General features: G+C 36.6%; 1 protein-coding gene across 1 annotated transcript in view; it reads left to right on the top strand.

Annotated features, from left to right (window-relative positions):
- The window catches only part of mdn1 (midasin AAA ATPase 1), a 60,380-nt gene that overhangs the window by 5,807 nt on the left and 33,741 nt on the right, over window positions 1-20,832 (top strand). The window contains exons 11-34 of the mRNA XM_079888303.1: window positions 1-42; window positions 215-310; window positions 753-865; window positions 2,643-2,791; window positions 2,879-2,939; window positions 3,041-3,252; window positions 3,920-4,023; window positions 4,122-4,266; window positions 4,751-4,847; window positions 5,017-5,130; window positions 5,700-5,847; window positions 6,890-6,997; window positions 7,128-7,279; window positions 8,941-9,119; window positions 9,513-9,721; window positions 9,931-10,077; window positions 10,168-10,309; window positions 17,608-17,742; window positions 18,169-18,307; window positions 18,827-18,965; window positions 19,040-19,170; window positions 19,447-19,585; window positions 19,751-19,880; window positions 20,076-20,333. The exon at window positions 1-42 is cut by the window's left edge and continues 40 nt beyond it. Coding sequence (XP_079744429.1) covers window positions 1-42; window positions 215-310; window positions 753-865; window positions 2,643-2,791; window positions 2,879-2,939; window positions 3,041-3,252; window positions 3,920-4,023; window positions 4,122-4,266; window positions 4,751-4,847; window positions 5,017-5,130; window positions 5,700-5,847; window positions 6,890-6,997; window positions 7,128-7,279; window positions 8,941-9,119; window positions 9,513-9,721; window positions 9,931-10,077; window positions 10,168-10,309; window positions 17,608-17,742; window positions 18,169-18,307; window positions 18,827-18,965; window positions 19,040-19,170; window positions 19,447-19,585; window positions 19,751-19,880; window positions 20,076-20,333 — 3,289 coding nt within the window. The remainder of the gene's footprint in view (window positions 43-214; window positions 311-752; window positions 866-2,642; window positions 2,792-2,878; window positions 2,940-3,040; window positions 3,253-3,919; window positions 4,024-4,121; window positions 4,267-4,750; window positions 4,848-5,016; window positions 5,131-5,699; window positions 5,848-6,889; window positions 6,998-7,127; window positions 7,280-8,940; window positions 9,120-9,512; window positions 9,722-9,930; window positions 10,078-10,167; window positions 10,310-17,607; window positions 17,743-18,168; window positions 18,308-18,826; window positions 18,966-19,039; window positions 19,171-19,446; window positions 19,586-19,750; window positions 19,881-20,075; window positions 20,334-20,832) is intronic.

Raw genomic sequence — 20,832 nt, forward strand, 5'->3', positions numbered from 1 at the left:
GACAGCTCTTGCTCTTCCACAGCACAGAATGTGTTTCTGGAGGTGAGTGGCTGTAGTTACCAGCATTAATCTGTCACTAGTCTGTTGGATTATTATTATAAAAAAATGTTTTATATACAATATATATTTTAAATATTTAGAAAACAAGAACACTAATACTGAAAAAGCTGTGCTGTTATAAGCTTAAAACGGTGTTTTTTTCTTTCTTCTTCAGGCTTTGGACTGCTTCACTGCCATGCTCTCCAAATCTGAGAGCAGACTCAAGATGGCAGAGATAATCGGCAGCAAGCTCAACATATCCAGAGAGAAGGTAGGACTCTGCACCACTGTTATCACTTTAGTGACACAAACTGTTACATGGCCATGGAAAACCTGGAAATAATGGGGAGTTTTGCAATTCCCTGTGAGCTTTTACATTTACATGTGTGATTTCCAGGTCTGGAAAACTCATGGAAATAAGTAAAATCCTAAAAATCCTAGAAATCGCTGTAGTTCATATACTTTTTTCCAGTTTTGTGTTGCTCTAAAACTATTTCATATCTTGGATATTGCTTGTTGTGAGAACTTGTGTACAGTAAAACTTGCCTTGTTGGATGCATTTATAAATGACTTGGAAAAGTCATTGGTTAAACAGCAATATTACAGTAATGGTGCATTGGTTATATTTCTTCATAATATTTGGAGTCAAAGTAAAATCATATTTCACTTTATATTCAATAACCTGCTCTAATACTGTCAATGTTATATTTCAGGCCCTGCATTTTTGCCAGATGTACCTGCCCGCAATCACTGTGACGGAGTTGGAGGTGTCGGTGGGCCGTGCGATGTTACTCCGCAAGCAGAGCAACGCGGTGTGGCTAAGCATGTGAGATTGCATTATCAGAGTGTAACCTTAGCCATCTCCATTAATCTGTCTCCCAGTCCCTGTCTGGCACTTCCTGTTTCAATCTACTCTGTTACAAATGGTGTCACTGTGCTACGCTGTCCCCTGTGTGGAAGGCACCCTGCTGAAAAATTGAGTCAACACGGCATTGATTGGTAACTGTGCTGGTTAAGACAGGGAATACAATAGCTTTGAGCATTCCAGAGGAAAATGTTGCAGGATTCCTTCATTGGTCATGATGCTTATGAACACTTTGATTTAACGATAGTGATTATTAGAATGATTGGAAATCTTCTCAGAGAGATCTCAGTGTTGTACTGACAGGTTTTACAATTTCTTTTAAAATGTGTTGTTGTATGTGTTGGTATTGTTAACAAACCAAAACTATTTAAAACAGTTTTTGTTATTAGATGGAAAAACTTGAACTTAAAAAAATTGAAATGTTAGAACTCAGAAAAAAAATTCAGTTGGAAGTACTAAAAAAAACTAAATAGAAATATTAAAAAATAAAAAGGACAATTACTGAATTACTAAAACTTAAACTAAAATTAAAATGAAAAGTGAAAATATAAAAACAAATACAAAATACTATAATAGTATATAAATTAGTAGTATATAAATATCACAGGTGTAAACAGTACCTGAAAACCACACTTCAGTAAAAGTACAGGTACCGTACAGAGAAAATGACTCCATTACAAGTTAAAAGTCACCAATTCCAATACCACTTGAGTAAAAGTCTTAGAGTATCTGATTTTAACAGTGCTTAAGTATTTTACTCGTTGTGAATGTAGGGTCAGAGATGCACTAGTCCTCAACACCCAAGAGATGGATAAATAAAATAATGTTTCGTAAAATTAAGTAGTCAAAGGTTTTGGCTTTGGCCTCATCACCGGTCACAGCCATGTCCTCATCTTATAATAAAATACCAGCGATTCACAACTACCTGCTAATTCACTTGCATTCGCGTAAAGTTTGGGTAAGGGAAAAACCACGAGATATAGTACCTTCAATGCCCTGTAGATGACAATATTGGTTATTTTCTAGCAGATATAAACTGCTGCAGAAAAAGTTGCGAATATCTTTGATATTAGAATACTAGAAAAGATACTTAAGTACAGTAACTAATTACATTTTATTCAAATAGTTTACACCACTGATAAATATATAGTGTATAAAGTAGTCAAATGTATTTATAGAGTGCTTTGCACAATACTCATTGTTTCAAAGCAGCTTTACAAAAAAATATGATTTTAATGTTTATAATATTTTTAATATCTTCATGACCTATAGTGGCATTTTGCAGATTAGAGCTGGGCGATTATATAGTAAATAGGGCTGTCAAACGATTAATCGCGATTAATCGCATCCAAAATAAAAGTTTGTGTTTACATAATATATGTGTGTGTATGGAGTATAATTATTTTCTAAATATAAATACACACACATGCATATATATTTAAGAAAAATGTGTTATTTATATATAAAATATGTATATATAATATAAATTATATATAATATAAATATATATACCGTACACAGTATATACATGCAAATATTTCTTAAATATATACATGCATGTGTGTGTATTTATATATAGAAAATAATTATACACCGTACACACACATATATTATGTAAAAACAAACTTTTATTTTGGATGCGATTAATCGCGATTAATCGTTTGACAGCCCTAATAGTAAATAATACTAAAATAACACTAGCCGTAGCCAACATATTTGACGTGTATCTGCCCCACAGAGACAGACAAACATTTGCTGCCACAAGGCCATCCTCAGTACTTTTGGAGCAGCTCTCGGTGTGTGTCACTAAAGGGGAGCCTGTCCTGTTGGTGGGGGAGACGGGCACAGGGAAGACCTCTACTGTGCAGTACCTGGCGGGAATGACAGGTAACACACCTAAACTACACTGAGCAAGTAGGTTTAACGCTGTGCACAATTTCTCATTTCCTGCTCTGTTCTGCTGTACTTTTACAGGACACAGACTGAGAGTGGTCAACATGAACCAACAGAGTGACACAGCTGACCTACTAGGAGGGTGAGTAGACAAGAGTGATTCAGGATTCAAACAAATATGTGCAGTGCAAATGTGGTGGAAGCTGTTGGTTTATTGCTGACCTTGATCTGTGATGATTACAGGTATAAACCAGTGGACCATAAGCTCATTCTTTTGCCCCTGCGGGAAGCGTTTGAGGACCTCTTCTCTCAGACGTACTCACGGAAACAGAACCTGACCTTTCTGGGGCACGTCCAAACCTGCTTCAGAGGCAAACGCTGGCAGGACCTTCTGAAGCTCATGGATCATGTCTGCAAATCAGCACTAACCAAGGAACTACATGATAAACCCAATGGTATTACTGAAGGTTCAAATCTATTACATGACTTTATTAACTAGAACTCTTATGTTGTTGTTTGGTTAGGGATAATCCACAGCTAGGTGTGTATACATGATTTTAATGCATGACAATAAGGCAAAGAACCAACCGTCATGCAGAAAATCCAACACAAAATTTGACTGAAAGGGTAAAAATGAGAGTTATTTTCGTCAGTTACGGCTCATTAGGTCTAGCCTCTGTACTGTTTAAATCCGACACAGAGAGAAAGTATGTGGTAAGATTACATTTATTTGAATTGTCGAGAGAGAGGGATTGTGGGTGTGTGAATTACCTGCATCTGTGCTGTGTCTCTACTAACAGTGAAGCTGTGAGTTTAATTACTTAAAAAACGGCGATGTTACCACCTCATATAATGTAGCTGTTTTATTGATAAAAGTTGTGAGGCAGCTTTGGCAAAATTTCTGTGCTCCTTAATGTGTGTGTGTTTTCAATGAAAGCAGTGCATTAATATAGAACAGTGATTAAACTGACTGGAACTATCTGTGCATTACATGGTCTGAACACGTCTCCAGCTAATTATAATAAAGTATTCAGACAGACCATGGTATAAATCATTTAAAGTGTTTTTTTACTGCATGTTTTTCAGTGTTTTTTCTGTTTTTTCTTTGTGTTTTTCTCATAGCTGCCTTGCTGCAGGAGCAGTGGGAGGCTTTGGCCCTCAAACTCAGTCAGACGCAGGAACAGATTCGGGCCTGTGAATCCGCTTTGGTCTTTGCGTTTGTGGAGGTAATTGCTACTCTTCTCCCAACTTGTCTTCACCTCTTCCTTTCTCTTCTCTTTCTTGTTATCTCCTGTATGTTGTGACTGACTGTGTGTCTGCACAGGGGACTTTAGCCCAGGCTGTGAAGAAAGGCGAATGGATGTTGCTGGATGAGATTAATCTGGCTGCTGCAGAGACACTGGAGTGTCTGAGTGGATTGCTGGAGGGCAGCGCCGGGTCACTAGTGCTGCTGGACCGAGGCGACACTGGTGAGTCCTGCGCAAAGTGCTCATCTGGGATTTCATTATTGCTATTTTAAAGCTGTAGATGTTTGACAATGGTATAAAGGGTAAATATGTGGTCTTGGTTAACCCCAGGCTGCTTTAGGGGGGGTTGTAGTAAGGGTGTTTGTGAAACACTTTGGATACAATAGAGCGATATATTTCAGCTAGTTGTAATTGGTTGATAGGACAAAGTCAAGTTTAATTGGCTAAAAATGCTGTAAAACTTTTTAATGTATTTGAAAGAAGTCTATTCCTGTGATGGCAAAGCTGCATTTTCAGCATCATTACTCCAGTCCTCGGTGTCACATTTATCTTACTGACCCCAAACTTTTGACTTGTAGTGTATTTGAAATATATAAATGGGCTTGACACTACTATTCATTACCATAAGTGTTGCAGTTGATTAATGGTTTTGTGTCATGTATATTCTGAGGTAATTTTACTGTTTTTATGATGTCATTCTGTGTAGAGCCTCTGGTTCGTCACCCAGACTTCCGTCTGTTTGCCTGCATGAACCCAGCCACAGATGTAGGCAAGAGGAACTTGCCACTGGGCATTAGAAACAGGTGAGAGGGGCATGAACTCCAAGGGAACTGGCTTCATGCATTCACTTAAAATAACTTTGTAAATGTCTCCTTGGTTTGTTTGCAGATGTAATACAGTGATGTTTATAAAAAAATTTATAGAAGCATTCAATACTTTTTTGGAACGCATGGTTTTGTGTTTATGTATCAGGTTCACAGAGTTGTATGTGGAGGAGCTGGAGAGTGAGAGTGATTTACGAATCCTGGTCTCTGACTACCTCAAAGGCCTTAACCTGTCCAGAGGAATCATCCAGGGAATCATCAGGTTTGTGCACAGTTCTTCAGTTGGTCTCCATTACCATTCATATAACAACAATACGTCTTTCCTAGCTATAACACAGTTTTTTGCCTTTTGATCCATACAATGAAAAAGTAGGATTTATTTTTAAAAAAAAATTGGCAACAATACTCACTCAGTAAATGCTAGTAGATTTCATGAATAATAACAAGAAAAACAGCAAGAAAAACAATGAATTAAAAGTGAAGTTTTGAAGTAGAAAGACTAAATTAGTATGTTCTCGTAAAGCATACTCCATAACCTTTTGTTTTTTTCATTTACAAAATGAAACTTCAAAAATATTTTTTTACAATGTAGTATGAAAAAGAACCCTGTTAGCCAACCTAACAACCATTATTAGAACAAATTCCCATTTTTTGATAATATTAAGCATGTTACAGATGTTGTTGCTTTTTTCACTTAACAAATGTACGTTGGTCAGGATAAAAAGCATAAAATGCCATATACAGAGTCCATCCCTCATGTTGCAACTTTTGGTTAGAAGCTGTACTTCTGTGTTGTTCTTTTAAACAAAATCATCATCTTTTTTCTCCCAGTTTTTATTTGGCTGTTCGTAAGGAGGCTAACACTCGGCTAGTTGACGGTACGGGCCACAAGCCCCACTACAGTTTGCGTACTCTGTGCCGAGCTCTGAAGTACGTGGCCTCTGACCCCTGCTACAATATCCAACGATCCCTCTATGAGGTAATACGATTGTCTGTTTCTGCCTGACTGAATTGTCCTGAGTCCGAAACATAGCGAGTATAAGGTTAAAATGTGTTACATGTATCCATATTGAAGTGATGTATTATTCATGTAAAGACATGAAGTTGACAGTCATTGAGCATGGATATTTTACAGTGTTCCTACTGTAGAAGTAAGCAGCTTGACACAACAAACTAGCTGTGTCACTCTTCCATCAATGAATAATGCTGTAAACACTGCAGTGTGCAATGTTGCTTCGCTTGCAATCTAGACAGCTTGATTTATTATAACGGAGCAATCTAGTTTTTGCAATCTTCGTCACAACACGCTTTGATGATTAGATTTGATGTCAAAGACTCATTGGCACAGCGTTTTCCACATCATAAAAAACTGTACACAGCACACTGTATTTTTGAGTTCACACAACAAACTGGCTTATTTATTTATCTGTCCACACCATATGGGTTTCCAGTCTCTCCTGGTCTGCATTTGCTCTCATAGGAGCATAAGTTAGTCAAATTAACTAAGTTTAAGTGCTCTTAAATTAGCTGGTGGGTTTATTTCTTTCATGCAAATCTTCAAGTGTCATTCAGTTCTATCACCAGTTCACATTTTGTTTCCATTATTAAGGCAAGTTGCTTTTTAATTATCCTTGGTTGTGGGTTTAACATTCATTTAGTTCATTTTTTAATAAACAGGTGTTTTATGCTTAAAGACTTCATGCCATTTTTTTTTTCCCTCATCACTAGTTGTGGCTCAGCATTGATCAGTTTTATTTAGAGTTAATGCAATGAGTTTCAAACCTATCATCATATGATAAACTGTTCTACATTTGACGGTTTGGGGCATACGCAGTAGTTATTTAAATAGAAATTAGCTTCTAGTAAAGCTTCAAGTTTTCTATAGCTTTCTATAGACCCTCCACTGGTCTGGGACCATGGACAAATTGCCAGTATTTAATTATTTTATTTGTGTGTGCTGTGTAAAGAAATTTAAAACAAACAGTAAAGTATTTTATGGAGATGTTTAATATCTTCTGCAGGGTTTCTGCCTGAGTTTTCTCACTCAGCTGGATCGCAGCTCTCACCCTGTTGTGCAGAAACTGGTGTGTCAGTACATACTTGGAGGAAATGTGAAATGTCTGAAACAGGTAATCATTTCAGAGCTTTAATGAGACACTTTGATCCATCCTAATATTTGTTTGAATGGATAGTCTGTGAAATAGTTAGAGATGTTCTTTGCCAGAAGTGTTAGAAAATGATCTTCTTCTCTTTCTTCAGTCAATCCCTCAGCCAAAGGACCGTGTGTGTGTACAGATAGAGGAGTACTGGCTGAGTCGGGGTGACATGGAGGCTTCTGTGGACCCCACTTACATCCTCACGCCCTCCGTCAAGCTCAACCTAAAAGATCTGGCACGGGTGGTGGCCGCCGGGTAGGAAACCCCACCCCTAATATGTCCCCTGTGACGTTCCGTAGATCAATCCCCCTGTCGATACATATTATGTATGCAGTGTTTCTCTGTTCATTTGTGGGATGGTGCATAACTATCGTAAGCGACTTGATTCGCTTTTAGTTTTTTGGGTAGTAATGGTGATAGCGATTGATTTGTTTGTCTGTTTTGGTGCCATTGGTCGGAGACATTTGACCTGGGGCTCATTCTTCGTATTTGGATTACTCAGTTATCTGGATTTTACTATTGACGATTTGACACGATACAGGATTGTTAGGTTCTACGAAGATCATCCCGTAGTTGCTGTCATAGCAACAGGTTCATAAGCTTAAACCTGCTCGGGAGCAGGCTTATTTCATGTAAACAGGAATAGATTGCTTTTTTTTTTTATTGAAGGAGTAAAGCAACATACAGTAAAACCATGAAAGTTACATTTTCCTTGCTTCTATTTTTACTATAACAGCCTTCCCCCCCCCACCCCCCAAACATCCTAGATTGCATTTTAAGCGGAGGTGTAAAGTACTTTCTACTCTCTTGCAAGAGTACCTTATGAACCAGAAACAATAATAATTGAAAAATAATAATAATAGTTAAAAAAATAATTAGAAAATAATATTATAATGTTGTGTAGTCTATCATAATATAGACACAGCAAGTTTTACTCATTGAAGGATTTAGTTAGTACAATGTCATACATTAATTTGAAAGGTAAGAGCTATTATGGGAGTGGTTTGATTACTTAGTAAAAAAGATAAAATGCTGTCTTCTGTGCCATTAGAAAAATGTTAGATGACTTAAGAAACTTAAATTAATGCTGCCACATAACAAATCTGCTTCACAGGTAAAATTAAATGAATTGCTAATTACAACATTGAAATAAAAATATAAAGCCTGTACAAATAGAAATCGAGAAATAATGGAAATAAATAATTGGGAATTATGTAACAAACAGTACATTTATTTCATTTATGTATCTTTTATGTCATTTTGGTGACTTGGTGGCTGTTTCCAGAAATTAGGCAAGGTTTTTGTCACATGTGTGATGTTCTTTTATTTATATATATATAAATATATCTATATATAGATATAGATAGATAGATATAGATAGATAGATATAGATAGATAGATATAGATAGATAGATAGATATAGATAGATATAGATAGATAGATAGATAGATAGATATAGATAGATAGATAGATAGATAGATAGATATAGATAGATAGATATAGATAGATATAGATAGATATAGATAGATAGATAGATATAGATAGATAGATATAGATAGATAGATATAGATAGATAGATATAGATATATAGATATAGATATATAGATATAGATATATATATAGATATATAGATATATGTGTATGTATGTATATGTAATCTGATGTGAAAAGGCTGATGCCCATAAAGTCCCGAAATCACCTCTTTATAGATGCAGAGATTTATACTTTTTGCCACTCACACCTACTGGGCTCTATATATATATTTATATGGCTACTTTCCCTATATCCATCTTAAGTCAGTCCTGTTAGTTCTTTTCATATTCATTACATACTAGGAATCATTTTAATATCTTAGAGTCTTGCAATTTTGCCTTTACAAGTCTTTCCTCTGTTCTTGTGTGTTGTTTCTGTATTAGCATCCATCCAGTGCTCATTCAGGGGGAAACGTCTGTAGGAAAGACGAGTCTGATAAAATGGCTTTCAGCTTCCACAGGAAACCAGTGTGTGCGAATCAATAACCATGAGCACACAGATATCCAGGAGTACATCGGCTGCTACTCCTCCGATGAGCATGGCAAACTTGTCTTCACAGAAGGTAAAGATCTTTTAGTGCACATTAGGATGGAATGTATGTAGAGTATATGAATTTGTTAGAGTATATGAATTGTATATGCTTCGATTGCAAAGCTATTAAATAATCCTTATTTATGTAATACATATGTAAATACATGAATATGGTGCTAAATGCATGTTATTAGGCCAGGTTTAAAATGAAACACTCTGGGTCCCTGCTCCATCCTTAGGCTGAAGTGATTGAAGACCCATGATTTATGTCAATGATATTAATGAATTCTAAGCATTCACTGCCATATCAGATGGTAATCTTAAATTGTTGTCTCTCTTTGTGTGTAGTTCAATGTTCGATTGACCCTGTTTATGTTTATGTCAAGGTTTCATGGAAACATATACATGTTTTTTTCCCCTGAAGGCGTGCTGATCGATGCCATGCGAAAAGGTTATTGGATTATTCTAGATGAATTGAACCTTGCCCCTACTGATGTCCTCGAGGCTCTGAATAGATTGCTGGATGACAACCGGGAGCTCTTCATCGCCGAGACACAGGAAGTGGTCAAAGCCCACCCCAGATTCATGCTCTTTGCCACCCAGAATCCTCCTGGGCTCTACGGGGGCAGAAAGGTTTCTTCAATACGTTTTAAAAACTACCACCTGTGTGTCAAGAAAGCTTGCCTTCTTGGCCAATTGTAAACTGTAATCTGCAACAGTAGTGCCATGTGGGAACTAATTTTTAGATGGGTGGGAGGTGGTGGTGTTTTGGTTCTGATGTCCCTACTCCAGGAAGGGCTCATGAAAATGAATGCACTAAGCGTGTCTTTCATTTTGTGTAGGTTCTGTCCCGAGCATTCAGGAACCGTTTTGTGGAGCTGCATTTTGATGAGCTGCCCAGTTCGGAGCTGGAGAACATTCTCCATAAGCGCTGCAGTCTTCCCCCTTCCTACTGCTCTAAGCTCATCAAAGTCATGCAGAACTTGCAGGTGTGCATCTCATTTTGTTGTATCAGCGTATAAGATTCAATTTTGAAAAATGTATGATTATATTTTTTGATATGGTGGTATTTGTGTTAGTCTTTACGTAGAGGATCCAGTGTGTTTGCTGGGAAACATGGGTACATTACCCTAAGAGACCTGTTCCGCTGGGCTGAACGCTATAGGCTGGAGGAGCGGAATGACTCCTCGTGTGATTGGCTACAGCATCTGGCTGATGACGGTAACATCCAGAGACAAACATTTGACCCCTATGGAGTAGAAAATTTAAATATAGACAGTATTATTCAAAAGTTTATTGTTTGTAAGATTTTTTTAACCCTCAGGTGCTCTTCGGTCAAAATTTTAATTTTTAAAAATCACAGCTTAATCGGAATGTTTTTTATGACATTAGGAATGTGAACACAAAAAAATATTGAGGGCATGATTCGAGCAGGCTAAGTGGTCGTAAAAAAAATAGTCCCTTTTGTGCTCTTCGGTCAAAAATGACCGATCAGAGGAAATTAATGGGAAATTGATAAAAACACCAAAATTCTGAGAATTTTTGTGTGTACAATTTACAAATCGGCCACGATGCAGAAAAAAAGTGCTCAACAATGAAGGGGTGACACTCTTAAACATCAAGATTGCAAAACACATACAAACACACTTATATATACACACACACACACACACACCAATGAATTGTGATAAAAAAATAATCTGTTTTGAATTTTTAAAAATCACAGCTTCATCGGAATGTTACGAAATTTGGTGACTTTTATGGCATTAGGAATGTGAACACAAAATAATTGAGGGCATGATTCGAGCAGGCTAAGTGGTCATGAAAAAAAAGTCACACTTTTGCACTTCGGTCAAAAATGACCGACCATAGGAAATGAATGGGAAATCGACAAAAACACAAAAATTCTCTACAAATCGGCCACGATGCAGAAAAAAGTGCTTAGCAATTGAAGGGGTGAAACTCTAAAACATCAATAGTGAAAAACATAACATAATTTATTATAATTTATTTATATTCATTCATTCATTCATTCATTCATTCATTCATTCATTCATTCATTTGTTTATTTATTTATTACTGTTTATTTTTGTACAATTCTTTATTGAATTGTTTACTTCACATCAAAATATATTTTTATTTTTATTTTTTATTTTATTTTTATTTTTATTTTTTATTTTTATAAACCTTGACAAAAAGTATTATTTGAGAATTTCTAAGAAATACATTCAAATCCACATCTTAAAAGTAAGTAATTTTGCCCAAAAATAACTCTCCATAGAGAGCTATACAGGCATCTAGTGGTAACACAATGGAACGACATGTTTTATTTTATTTTCTATCAACAGATGGCGCTAATCTGACTTCAAAAATTGGATTTAAAAGGCTTAGTCTCTATATTAATCTGAAATACTGCATTAATTGAAAAAATATTTTAAAAGAAAGTTAAGAACCATCAAATCCTCTCAAAATACAAAAGAAAAAAAATATTATTGAACAAAAAAAATTGCATTGGTTTTACTGGGGTGGAGGAAGTTTAATTTTTAAGTGTCCGGTCACTTTTGACCGGGAAGATATCAAGAGATACAGCCAAATGAGGAGCACCTGAGGGTTACATTTTTTTTTTTTTATATGTCTCTTATGCTCACCAAGAGTGCATTTACTTAATGAAAAATACAGTAAAAACAGGAATATTGTGAAATATTATTACAATTTAAAATGACTTTTCTCTTTTGGTATATTTTAAAATATAATTTATTCCTGTGATGGCAAAGCTGAATTTTCAGCATCATTATTCCAGTCTTAAGTCTCACGTGATCCTTCAGAAATCATTCTAATTTGCTGATATGCTGCTCAAGAAACAGTTCTTCTTATTATTAGGGCCCAAGCCCTGAAAGGGCGAAGGCCCTATTGTTTTCGGTAGGATTATTATTATTATTATTATTATTATTATTATTATTATTATTTTGTCAACCTTTCGGGCACTTTTGGGGCCCTTAACATGCTCGAAAACTCTTGAAATTTTGCACACAGGTCAGAACCCGCGGCCATCAGGGCCGGGCTGAAGCTGGTACCCGGGCGTGGCAGGGGGCCTCGACAGCGCCCCCTGGAACGGGATCCGAACACTTGTCCATAAATCAGACACGCTTGCATGTAATAATATGAAACTCGGTACACATATAGATCTCATCGGGCCGAACAACTTTCGTGCTCTAAGTTTTACGCCAGACCAACAGGAAGTCAGCTATTATGGGTTGTTTGGAAACGCATGCTGTGGAATTTAATGTACTCCTCCTAGAGAATTCATCCATTCGCCTCCAAACTCGGTCAGCATGAAGTCAAGGCATTGAGGATGCTAAATTGCGGACGGATTTTTAATATCTCGAACGGTTTGGCCGTGGCGAGGAAACGAATTTATGGCGAATAATGGAAACAGGAAGTGTGTTATAACTTCTGCATACATTAACTGATCTTGATGAAACTTCAGCAGTGTGTTCGTTGTAAGAGGCCGATCACATGGATGTGACTATTGTGAGTCAAAGTTATAGCGCCATCAACTGGCAGCAGGAAGTGTGTCCCTTTCAAAATGCTTTAAAATCACCCTCTTATTTTTACCCAATTTGCTTCAAACTTTTTGTGTTTAATGTAAACACACGGCAGATGTAGACCTGTGAAAGGATTTTTGATATCTTTAATAATGTTGCCATGGCAACGCTTCAAACTTTAATATTTTTTTTTTTATGCTTTTGAGACTCTTAACATACTTGAAATTGCATGAAACTCGACAGACACATCACATTTATAAGCCCGTAGACATGTGCAAAGTTTCAGAAACGGGCGTGGTGAGGGGCTCAGTAGCGCCACCTTTAGTCATAAGTGGGGGGGGTAGTTTTATCAACAGCAACACAACTTGGTATGTGTATTGTTCTCATCAAGACGGACAACTTTCTAATTTACATTAACCATCTCCGACCAACAGGAAGAGAGATATTTTGGTTTGAATGTGGATTTTCTGAAGAATTTTCTCTCCCTCTCTCTGTGTCTCTATGTGTGTGTGAGGGGAGTGGGGGAGGGATTTGACTATTGCTTTTATATTGTTAATCAAGGTTTCAGGGGCTTTTGGGGTCCTTAACGTGCTCAAAAACTCTTGAAACTTTGCACACAGGTCAGAACCCACGGCCATCAGGGCAGGGCTGAAGCTGGTACCCGGGCGTGGCTGGGGGGCTCAACAGCGCCCCCTTGAACGGGGTTCTAAAACTTGGTCCATATATCAAACACGCTTGCATGAATTAATATGAAACTCGGTACACATATAGATCTCATCGTGCCGAACAACTTTCCCCTGGTCAAGTTTTACGCCAGCCCAACAGGAAGTCGGCTATTATGGGTTGTTTGGAAAACACTTGCTGTGGAATGTGAAATACTCCTCCTAGAAAATTCACCGTGTCCCCTCCAAACTCGGTGTGCATGTAGTCAAGACTTTGAGGATGCTAAATTGCGGACGGATTTTTGATATCTCGAACGGTTTGGCCGTGGCGAGGAATCGAATTTATGGCGAGAAAAGAGAAACACGAAGTGGAATAACTTCTGCATACATTAACTGATCTTGATGAAACTTCAGCAGTGTGTTCGTGGTAAGAGGCCGATCAGATGTATGTAGCTATTGTGATTCAAAGTTATAGCGCCACTAACTGGCAGCAGGAAGTGTGTCACTTTCAACATGCTTTTGACAAAAGTGGGGGGGGTTAGTTTTAACTACAGTAAAAAAAACTCAGTTCATATATTGATCTCATCGACCCGGACAACTTTCTAATTTAAAGTCATTAGCTCTGACCATCAGGAAGTCAGATATTTTGGTCTGAATGTGGATTTTTTTGCAAAATCAGCCTCTGAATTTTTAGCCACCTTTATCTAAGTGGTTTATTTTATTCCCACCAAACTTTTTCAACATGATAAAAATATATTAATGATGCTAAATTGTGAACGGATAATAAAGATCTCAAACGGTTTTGCTATGGCGAGGGATTAAAGTATTGTCTAAAAAGGAAACACTAAAAGGTTCATATATTCTAAAAATTTAATTATAAACCATTTATTACTATATAAAAGTATACAAATATCAGAACTTAACTCATTTTATTCTTTTTTTTCAATTTAAGAATGAAGTTTAAGTTTAAAAACTGCCAGAATGGTTGTTTAGTCTAAACAATAAATAAATAAAGTCAAACATGGTGCTATACTGCCCTCTTGTGTTCAAAATCAGGTAGGCCTATTATATAAAAATATACTAGGTATGTGACGGTAAGAATATTTTACCACCGGTTAACTGACGTGTGACACCGCTGGGGGCTTTTTAATCGCTAACTTAAAAACGAAAGTAAAATATGTTCGTCCGCACGGACATTGATAATGGTGCGGAGCAGAGCGAGCATTTTCAATAAATTCCTATGGAAGGAGGAATGACCTAAAAAACGTTGACTTGTTCTGCTCGTTCCTCGCTGAGGACGCGCACCATTATGAATGCCTGTGCAGCCGTGAGCATTTTAGTTTCATTTTCGGGGAGGATTGCTTGAATGTATTTTAAAAAAGCATAATGTTGTGTTTTATTGCTACTGTACAAAAATATAAGTTAACACTTTGCAGTTTGAATGATGTTCTGAATAAAATGACAGAGTATGTTTTTATGTGTCCACTGTTTAATCGCGCCCTTGTTTTAGAGATTCCCAAGTTATTTTTTCATTTAAGTTTTTTCATTGTTCTAATCAGGTCAGGCAAGTAAAACTATCTGTGTCTTATCCATTACATTTTTATATAATATATATACACTACTGTTCAAAAATTTGGGGTCAGTAAGATTTTTAAGCGAGGTTTCTTCTGCTCACCAAGGCTGCATTTATTTGATTAAAAATACAAACAAAAACAGTAATATTGTAAAATAGTATTCCAATTTAAAACAGCTGCTTTCTATTTTAATATATTTTAAACTGTTATTTATTCCTGTGATCAAAGCTGAGTTTTCAGCATCATTACTCCAGTCGTCACTGTCACATGATCCTTCAGAAATTATTCTAATATGATGATTGATGCTCAAGAAACATTCATTATTATTTTAAATGTCGAAAACAGTTGTGTACAGTCTTTGATGAATAGAAAGTTCAAAAGAACAGCATTTATCTGAAATCTAAAGCTTTTGTAACATTAAACACTACCGTTCAGAAGTTTGGGGTCAGTAATAATTTTAATTTTATTTTTGGGGGAAAGAAATAAAATAAATCAATACTTTTATTAATCGAGAATGAGTTAAACTGATCAAAAGTTACAGTACAGACATTTAAAATGTTAAAAAAAAATTATATTTGAAATAAATGCTGTTCTTTTGAACTTTACATTCATCAACGCATTTTGAAAAAAAATCTGTACACAACTGTTTTCAACATTGAAAATAATAATTAATATTTATTGACCATCAATCATCATATTATAATGATTTCTGAAGGATCATGTGACACTGAAGATGGGAGTAATGATGCTGAAAACTCAGCTTTGATCACATAAATTAATTTCAGTGTAAAATATTTTAACCCTCAGAAGGTCTTCCTTTCGGAGTCACACCCTGGGCCTTCCTGGTCAGAAGTGACCGGACACCTAAAAATGAAACTTCCTCCATCCCAGTAAAACCAATGCAATTTATTTTTGTTCTATAATATTTATTCTTTTTAATTTTGTATTTTGAGAGAATTTTATTGAATTTATTAATATTTATGCAATATTTATGGTCTATTTTTGCCATTATAAATAATAAAAAAAATTATATATATATATTTATTTTTTTAAATATTTTTAATGCAGTATTTTAGTTTAATATAGAGTCTAGGCCTTCAAAAAAAATGTTTTAAGCAGATTAGCACCATCTGGTGAGAGTATGGAGAGAAAGCGTAGAACCATGGTGTAACCACTAGATGGCATGTACAGCTCTCTATGGAGAGGCATGTGAATTCCCCAGCTGTTTATGGACACATTTACTTTTCTTTTTTTTTACAGAATTTGTAACAAAAAATGCAATTCATTCAATTATAACACTTTATGTAAAATAATATTTAATTTTTGTATTTTTTGTATTTTTTTTTAAATTTCCCATTCATTTTCTATGGGGGTCATTTTTGACCGAAGACCACAAGTGTGACTATTGTTTTTTACAACTACTTAGCATGCTCGGATCATGACCTCAATTTTTTTGTGTGTTCACATACCTAATGCCATAAAAGTCACCAAGTTTCGTAATATTCCGATCAAGCTGTGATTTTTAAAAATTCAAAACAGATTTTTTGCAATCAAAATTATTGGTGTGTATGTGTATAAAAGTGTGTTTGTATGTGTATGTGTGTGTGGGGGGGGGGTGGGTGTGTCTTTTTTGCACTCTTGATGTTGTAGAGTGTCACCCCTTTACAGCTGTGTACTTTTTTTAGGATTGTGGCCGATTTGTAGATTGTACACACAAAAATTCGGAGAAATTATTATTATTTTTTCTCAATTTCCCATTCATTTCCTATGGGTCGGTCATTTTTGACCGAAGGCCTGTAGTGTGACTATTTTTTTTAAGACCACTTAGCATGCTCGGATCATGACCCCAATTTTTTTTTTTTTTATTCACATACCTAATGCCATAAAAGTCACCAAGTTTCATAACATTCCGATGAAGCTGTGATTTTTAGAAATTCAAAACAGAAAATGTTTCGGTCAGAAATGACCGAGGACCGTCTGAGGGTTAAAATAGAAAACAGCTGTTTTAAATTGGAATAATATTTCACAATATTACTGTTTTTGTATTTTTAATCAAATAAATGCAGCCTTGGTGAGCAGAAGAGACTTCTCCTAAAAACATTAAAAATCTTCCTGACCCCAAACTTTTGAACGGTATATATATATATATATATGTTTGTATAATATATATATATATAAATATAGCTGCGAGCAGCGATGGAGGGCCAAAGCCGGCGGTACCGCCACCCCGGTGCCTTTAGGTAACTAAAGGCACCGGGGTTGCGGTGCCAACGGCTTGGGCCCGTAATCGCTGCTCGCAGCTATATTTATTACTATTATTATTATCAATGTTAAAAACAGTTGTGCTACTTAATATTTGTGAAAAATCATGCTTTTTCAGGATTCTTTGATAAATAGAAAGTACAGCATTTATTTAAAATATATATTTTTTTAACAATATAAAAGGCTTTACTGTCACTTTTGATCAATTCAATGCCCCCTTGATTCATAAAAGTATTAATTTCTTTTGAAAAGTCTTACTGAGCTCAAACTTTTAAATAGTAATTTATGGAAAGATATACTTTTTTTTGTTTGTTTGTTATACTTAATTTCAAAAATGCAAAAAAGGTCTGCACTCTAAAAAAAAATAATTTATTGCAAACAGGAGATAAAGATTACAAACTTTTTGGCTCTTTGCCTTCGTCACTTACTTTATACTTAATTTCAAAATGTAACAATCATTGTGTTCACTCCTTCAGGCTACATGCTGTTGGCCGGCCGTGTCAGGAAGCCAGAGGAAGCACTGACCATCCAGACGATTCTGGAGAAGCACTTTAAAAGGACAGTGAACCCAGATGCTCTTTTCTCTGAGGCTCAGGTCACCTCTCAGTTCAGTGAGTTAATAAGCACAAACACAGTTTGGCCACAGAAGCACAACGCATTCTGACATCAGGTCGATGACTTTCAATTAGGAACGTTGTTCTTACTGGTTATTCCATTGCATTATCACATAAACAGATACCAGTAGTATTGCAGTTTAATGACAGTCCTTTAATAAGGCATCTCAGCAACTCCCAGCGTGCTCTTATATAACAGTTATTCAGTGTGAGTTTTATTGATTGTGCCTTGGGATGTTCTTTTCCATTTGCCCAGATGAGTTAAGACGGCAAAATCTTTTTCATGAAATGTTGAATTCTTGATTTTGATGCTTTCCTAAAGATCTGTTTGATTAGCTCACTGTATAACTAATGGGTAGATTGATTGTTTTTGCTGGCACAGTTTGGTATATTGATGGTTGTTGATGGCTTGGCACTTGGCAGGCCCTTTTGTGGACAGCATTGCGGGTGTCCCTGAAGAGTTCGGTCATGTGGTGTGGACCCAGGGCATGAGGAGACTGGCTGTACTAGTGGGAAGAGCGCTTCGTTTTGGCGAGTCTGTCCTACTTGTTGGGGACACGGGGTAAGCTGTGATACAATCCTCAGTTGAACCTAAATTATAGGGTTACAAATTCTGGCCTAATACTGTTTTGTAGTAGTTGATTTAGAGTACTTTATTAGAGTTTTTATCACATCACATAAGTGATCATATTTCACTTATGTGTTTGAAATCATATTTTAATCATGTTAATTTTAAAGATTTAGTGAAACCAAAATGAGTTTTGTAGCTTGTAGTTCATGTCTGTTAATCTTTTTAAAATTAACAAAAAATTACTTTTGTCAGACTTGTGTGCAATCTGAAAAAATAATACAAATATGATGTTGCACTTGGCATGTCCAATTTTTTTTAAATAATATTCTGTACGGCACTGATTAGCAATAACTAGGAGGCACACCCCTGTTTCAACAGAAAATAGAACTTTCTATTTAGCAGGAAATCTGTCAGCAAAGGAAACCAAATTAGCCTTTAAAACCTTAATTTGTTATTGGTAAATAATGAATGAGATTCCAGAAGCTCAGTTGGTTTACATGTTCCTCCCAGGTGTGGTAAGACCACCATCTGCCAGCTGTTTGCCGCACTAGCCGGTCAGAAGTTCTTCTCCCTGAACTGCCACTTGCATATGGAGACGTCTGACTTTCTGGGAGGTCTCCGTCCTGTCCGTCACACGGGAACTCAACAGGTAATATTCACATTTCTTCAAATTATTGAGTCTTAAAAATTGTCCATTTTTAATATGAATTTAATATGATTCAGGCTGATGCGGAGGACGGCCGTCTGTTTGAGTGGAATGATGGACCACTGGTCCTGGCAATGAAACAGGATGGCGTGTTTCTGATGGATGAGATCTCACTTGCAGATGACTCAGTGCTGGAGAGACTCAACAGGTTTGTATTTACACTCCTCACATTGTTCTGTTCTTATTGACGGACTGTTTAAAATCTTTTCCAAATCAGTACTGCCTAGGAAATTCAAAAACAGGCCTGTATGTACTTGTTTACTTTGTCTCTTTGTAAAATTAATTGATATTGTTCTCCAAATTTGCAACTACTTTATCACAACAGGACAAAATAAAGTAAAAAAACAAATCCCCCAACTTCTGTACAGTACTTATATTGGCACATCTGATATCTAAAGTGATTATGTCTGTGTGTCCTGTGCAGCGTGTTGGAGACTGAAAAATCTTTGGTGCTGGCAGAGAAAGGCAGCGGAGATGATGATGATGTTGAACTGATCATTGCCGGAAAGAAGTTCCGACTTGTCGCCACCATGAACCCTGGAGGTGACTTTGGAAAAAAAGAGGTCAGTACATGGAGAATTAGCTTGGCTGAAGAATATTGTGTTGAGGTTATAAAATAGCCATTGTTGGGATTCTTTAAAGATTAGTAGTAATAGTTAAATAAATTGATCATGTTTGCATGGAAGAAACAAGCAAGCAGTGGCACTGATGTGTTTGCATATGTACAGCTGTCTCCAGCACTCAGGAACAGGTTCACGGAGATTTGGTGCCCCCAGAGCAACAGCCGTAATGATCTAATGCAGATCATCCAACACAATCTGCGGCCCGGACTATCTCTGGACCAGCATGACCACCAAGGTGAGTCGCTCTACACAGAGCTACCAATTATAACAAGCCTTATTCCCTCCTTTTGGAATATTTGAATCTGATTGGTTGGTAGCAGCCACATATCTTTATAAACCACTAAACTGTAAACTGAGTTGTTCGTTTTCCATGCCAACACTGTTCTAGTTTCATGCCATTGCCATTGCCATTCCTCTCTTCCCATCTCAGGTAAAGACATAGCAGATCTCATGTTGGACTTCATCGACTGGCTGACCAATCAGGAGTTTGGTCGGCGGTGTATTCTAAGTGTGCGAGACATCCTGTCATGGGTGAACTTCATGAACACAGTATGTGAGCGGGACGAGGACGGCTTCATGACCATGGGGGAGCTGGAGGAGGAGGAGCCAGAATGGGACCTGCGATTGGACACTGTAACAGCATTTATTCATGCTGCGTGCCTTGTGTACGTGGATGGAATCGGCTCAGGTGAGAGAAAAAAGACCTCAAACTGCTTTTTTCTTTCTTTCATGCTTTGGTACCTATTTACCACCATAAGGAGTAAGATGAAATATAAAGGCAGCTTTTTTCTTTTTTTTAAAGGGGTGGTTCATTATGATTTCACTTTTCCAACTTTAGTTAGAGTGTAATATTACTGTTTGAGCATAAACAACATCTGCAAAGTTACGATGCTCAAAGTTCAAAGCAAAGGAAGATATTTGCTTTTAAAGAAATAGTTTTTTACTACAACAAACGGCTGGTAGGGACAACACGACATTCCTCCCTGATGTCACTAACCCTAAAATGTACATAAACCCCGCCCCCGGGAACACGCAGTCCATGTTGACAAGAGGAAGAGTTGTTGTAGTAGAGCACATTTATGAGTCTGCTCAAGCTGTCGCTTCCGTCTTTTCACATCCAATACAGTACATAACACACATGCAATAGCATGTCACTCTGTTGGCATCTTACAACAGTTCCCACACGA

This window comes from Squalius cephalus (assembly GCF_949319135.1).
Source record: "Squalius cephalus genome assembly, chromosome: 12".
Classification (NCBI taxonomy): Eukaryota; Metazoa; Chordata; class Actinopteri; order Cypriniformes; family Leuciscidae; genus Squalius; species Squalius cephalus.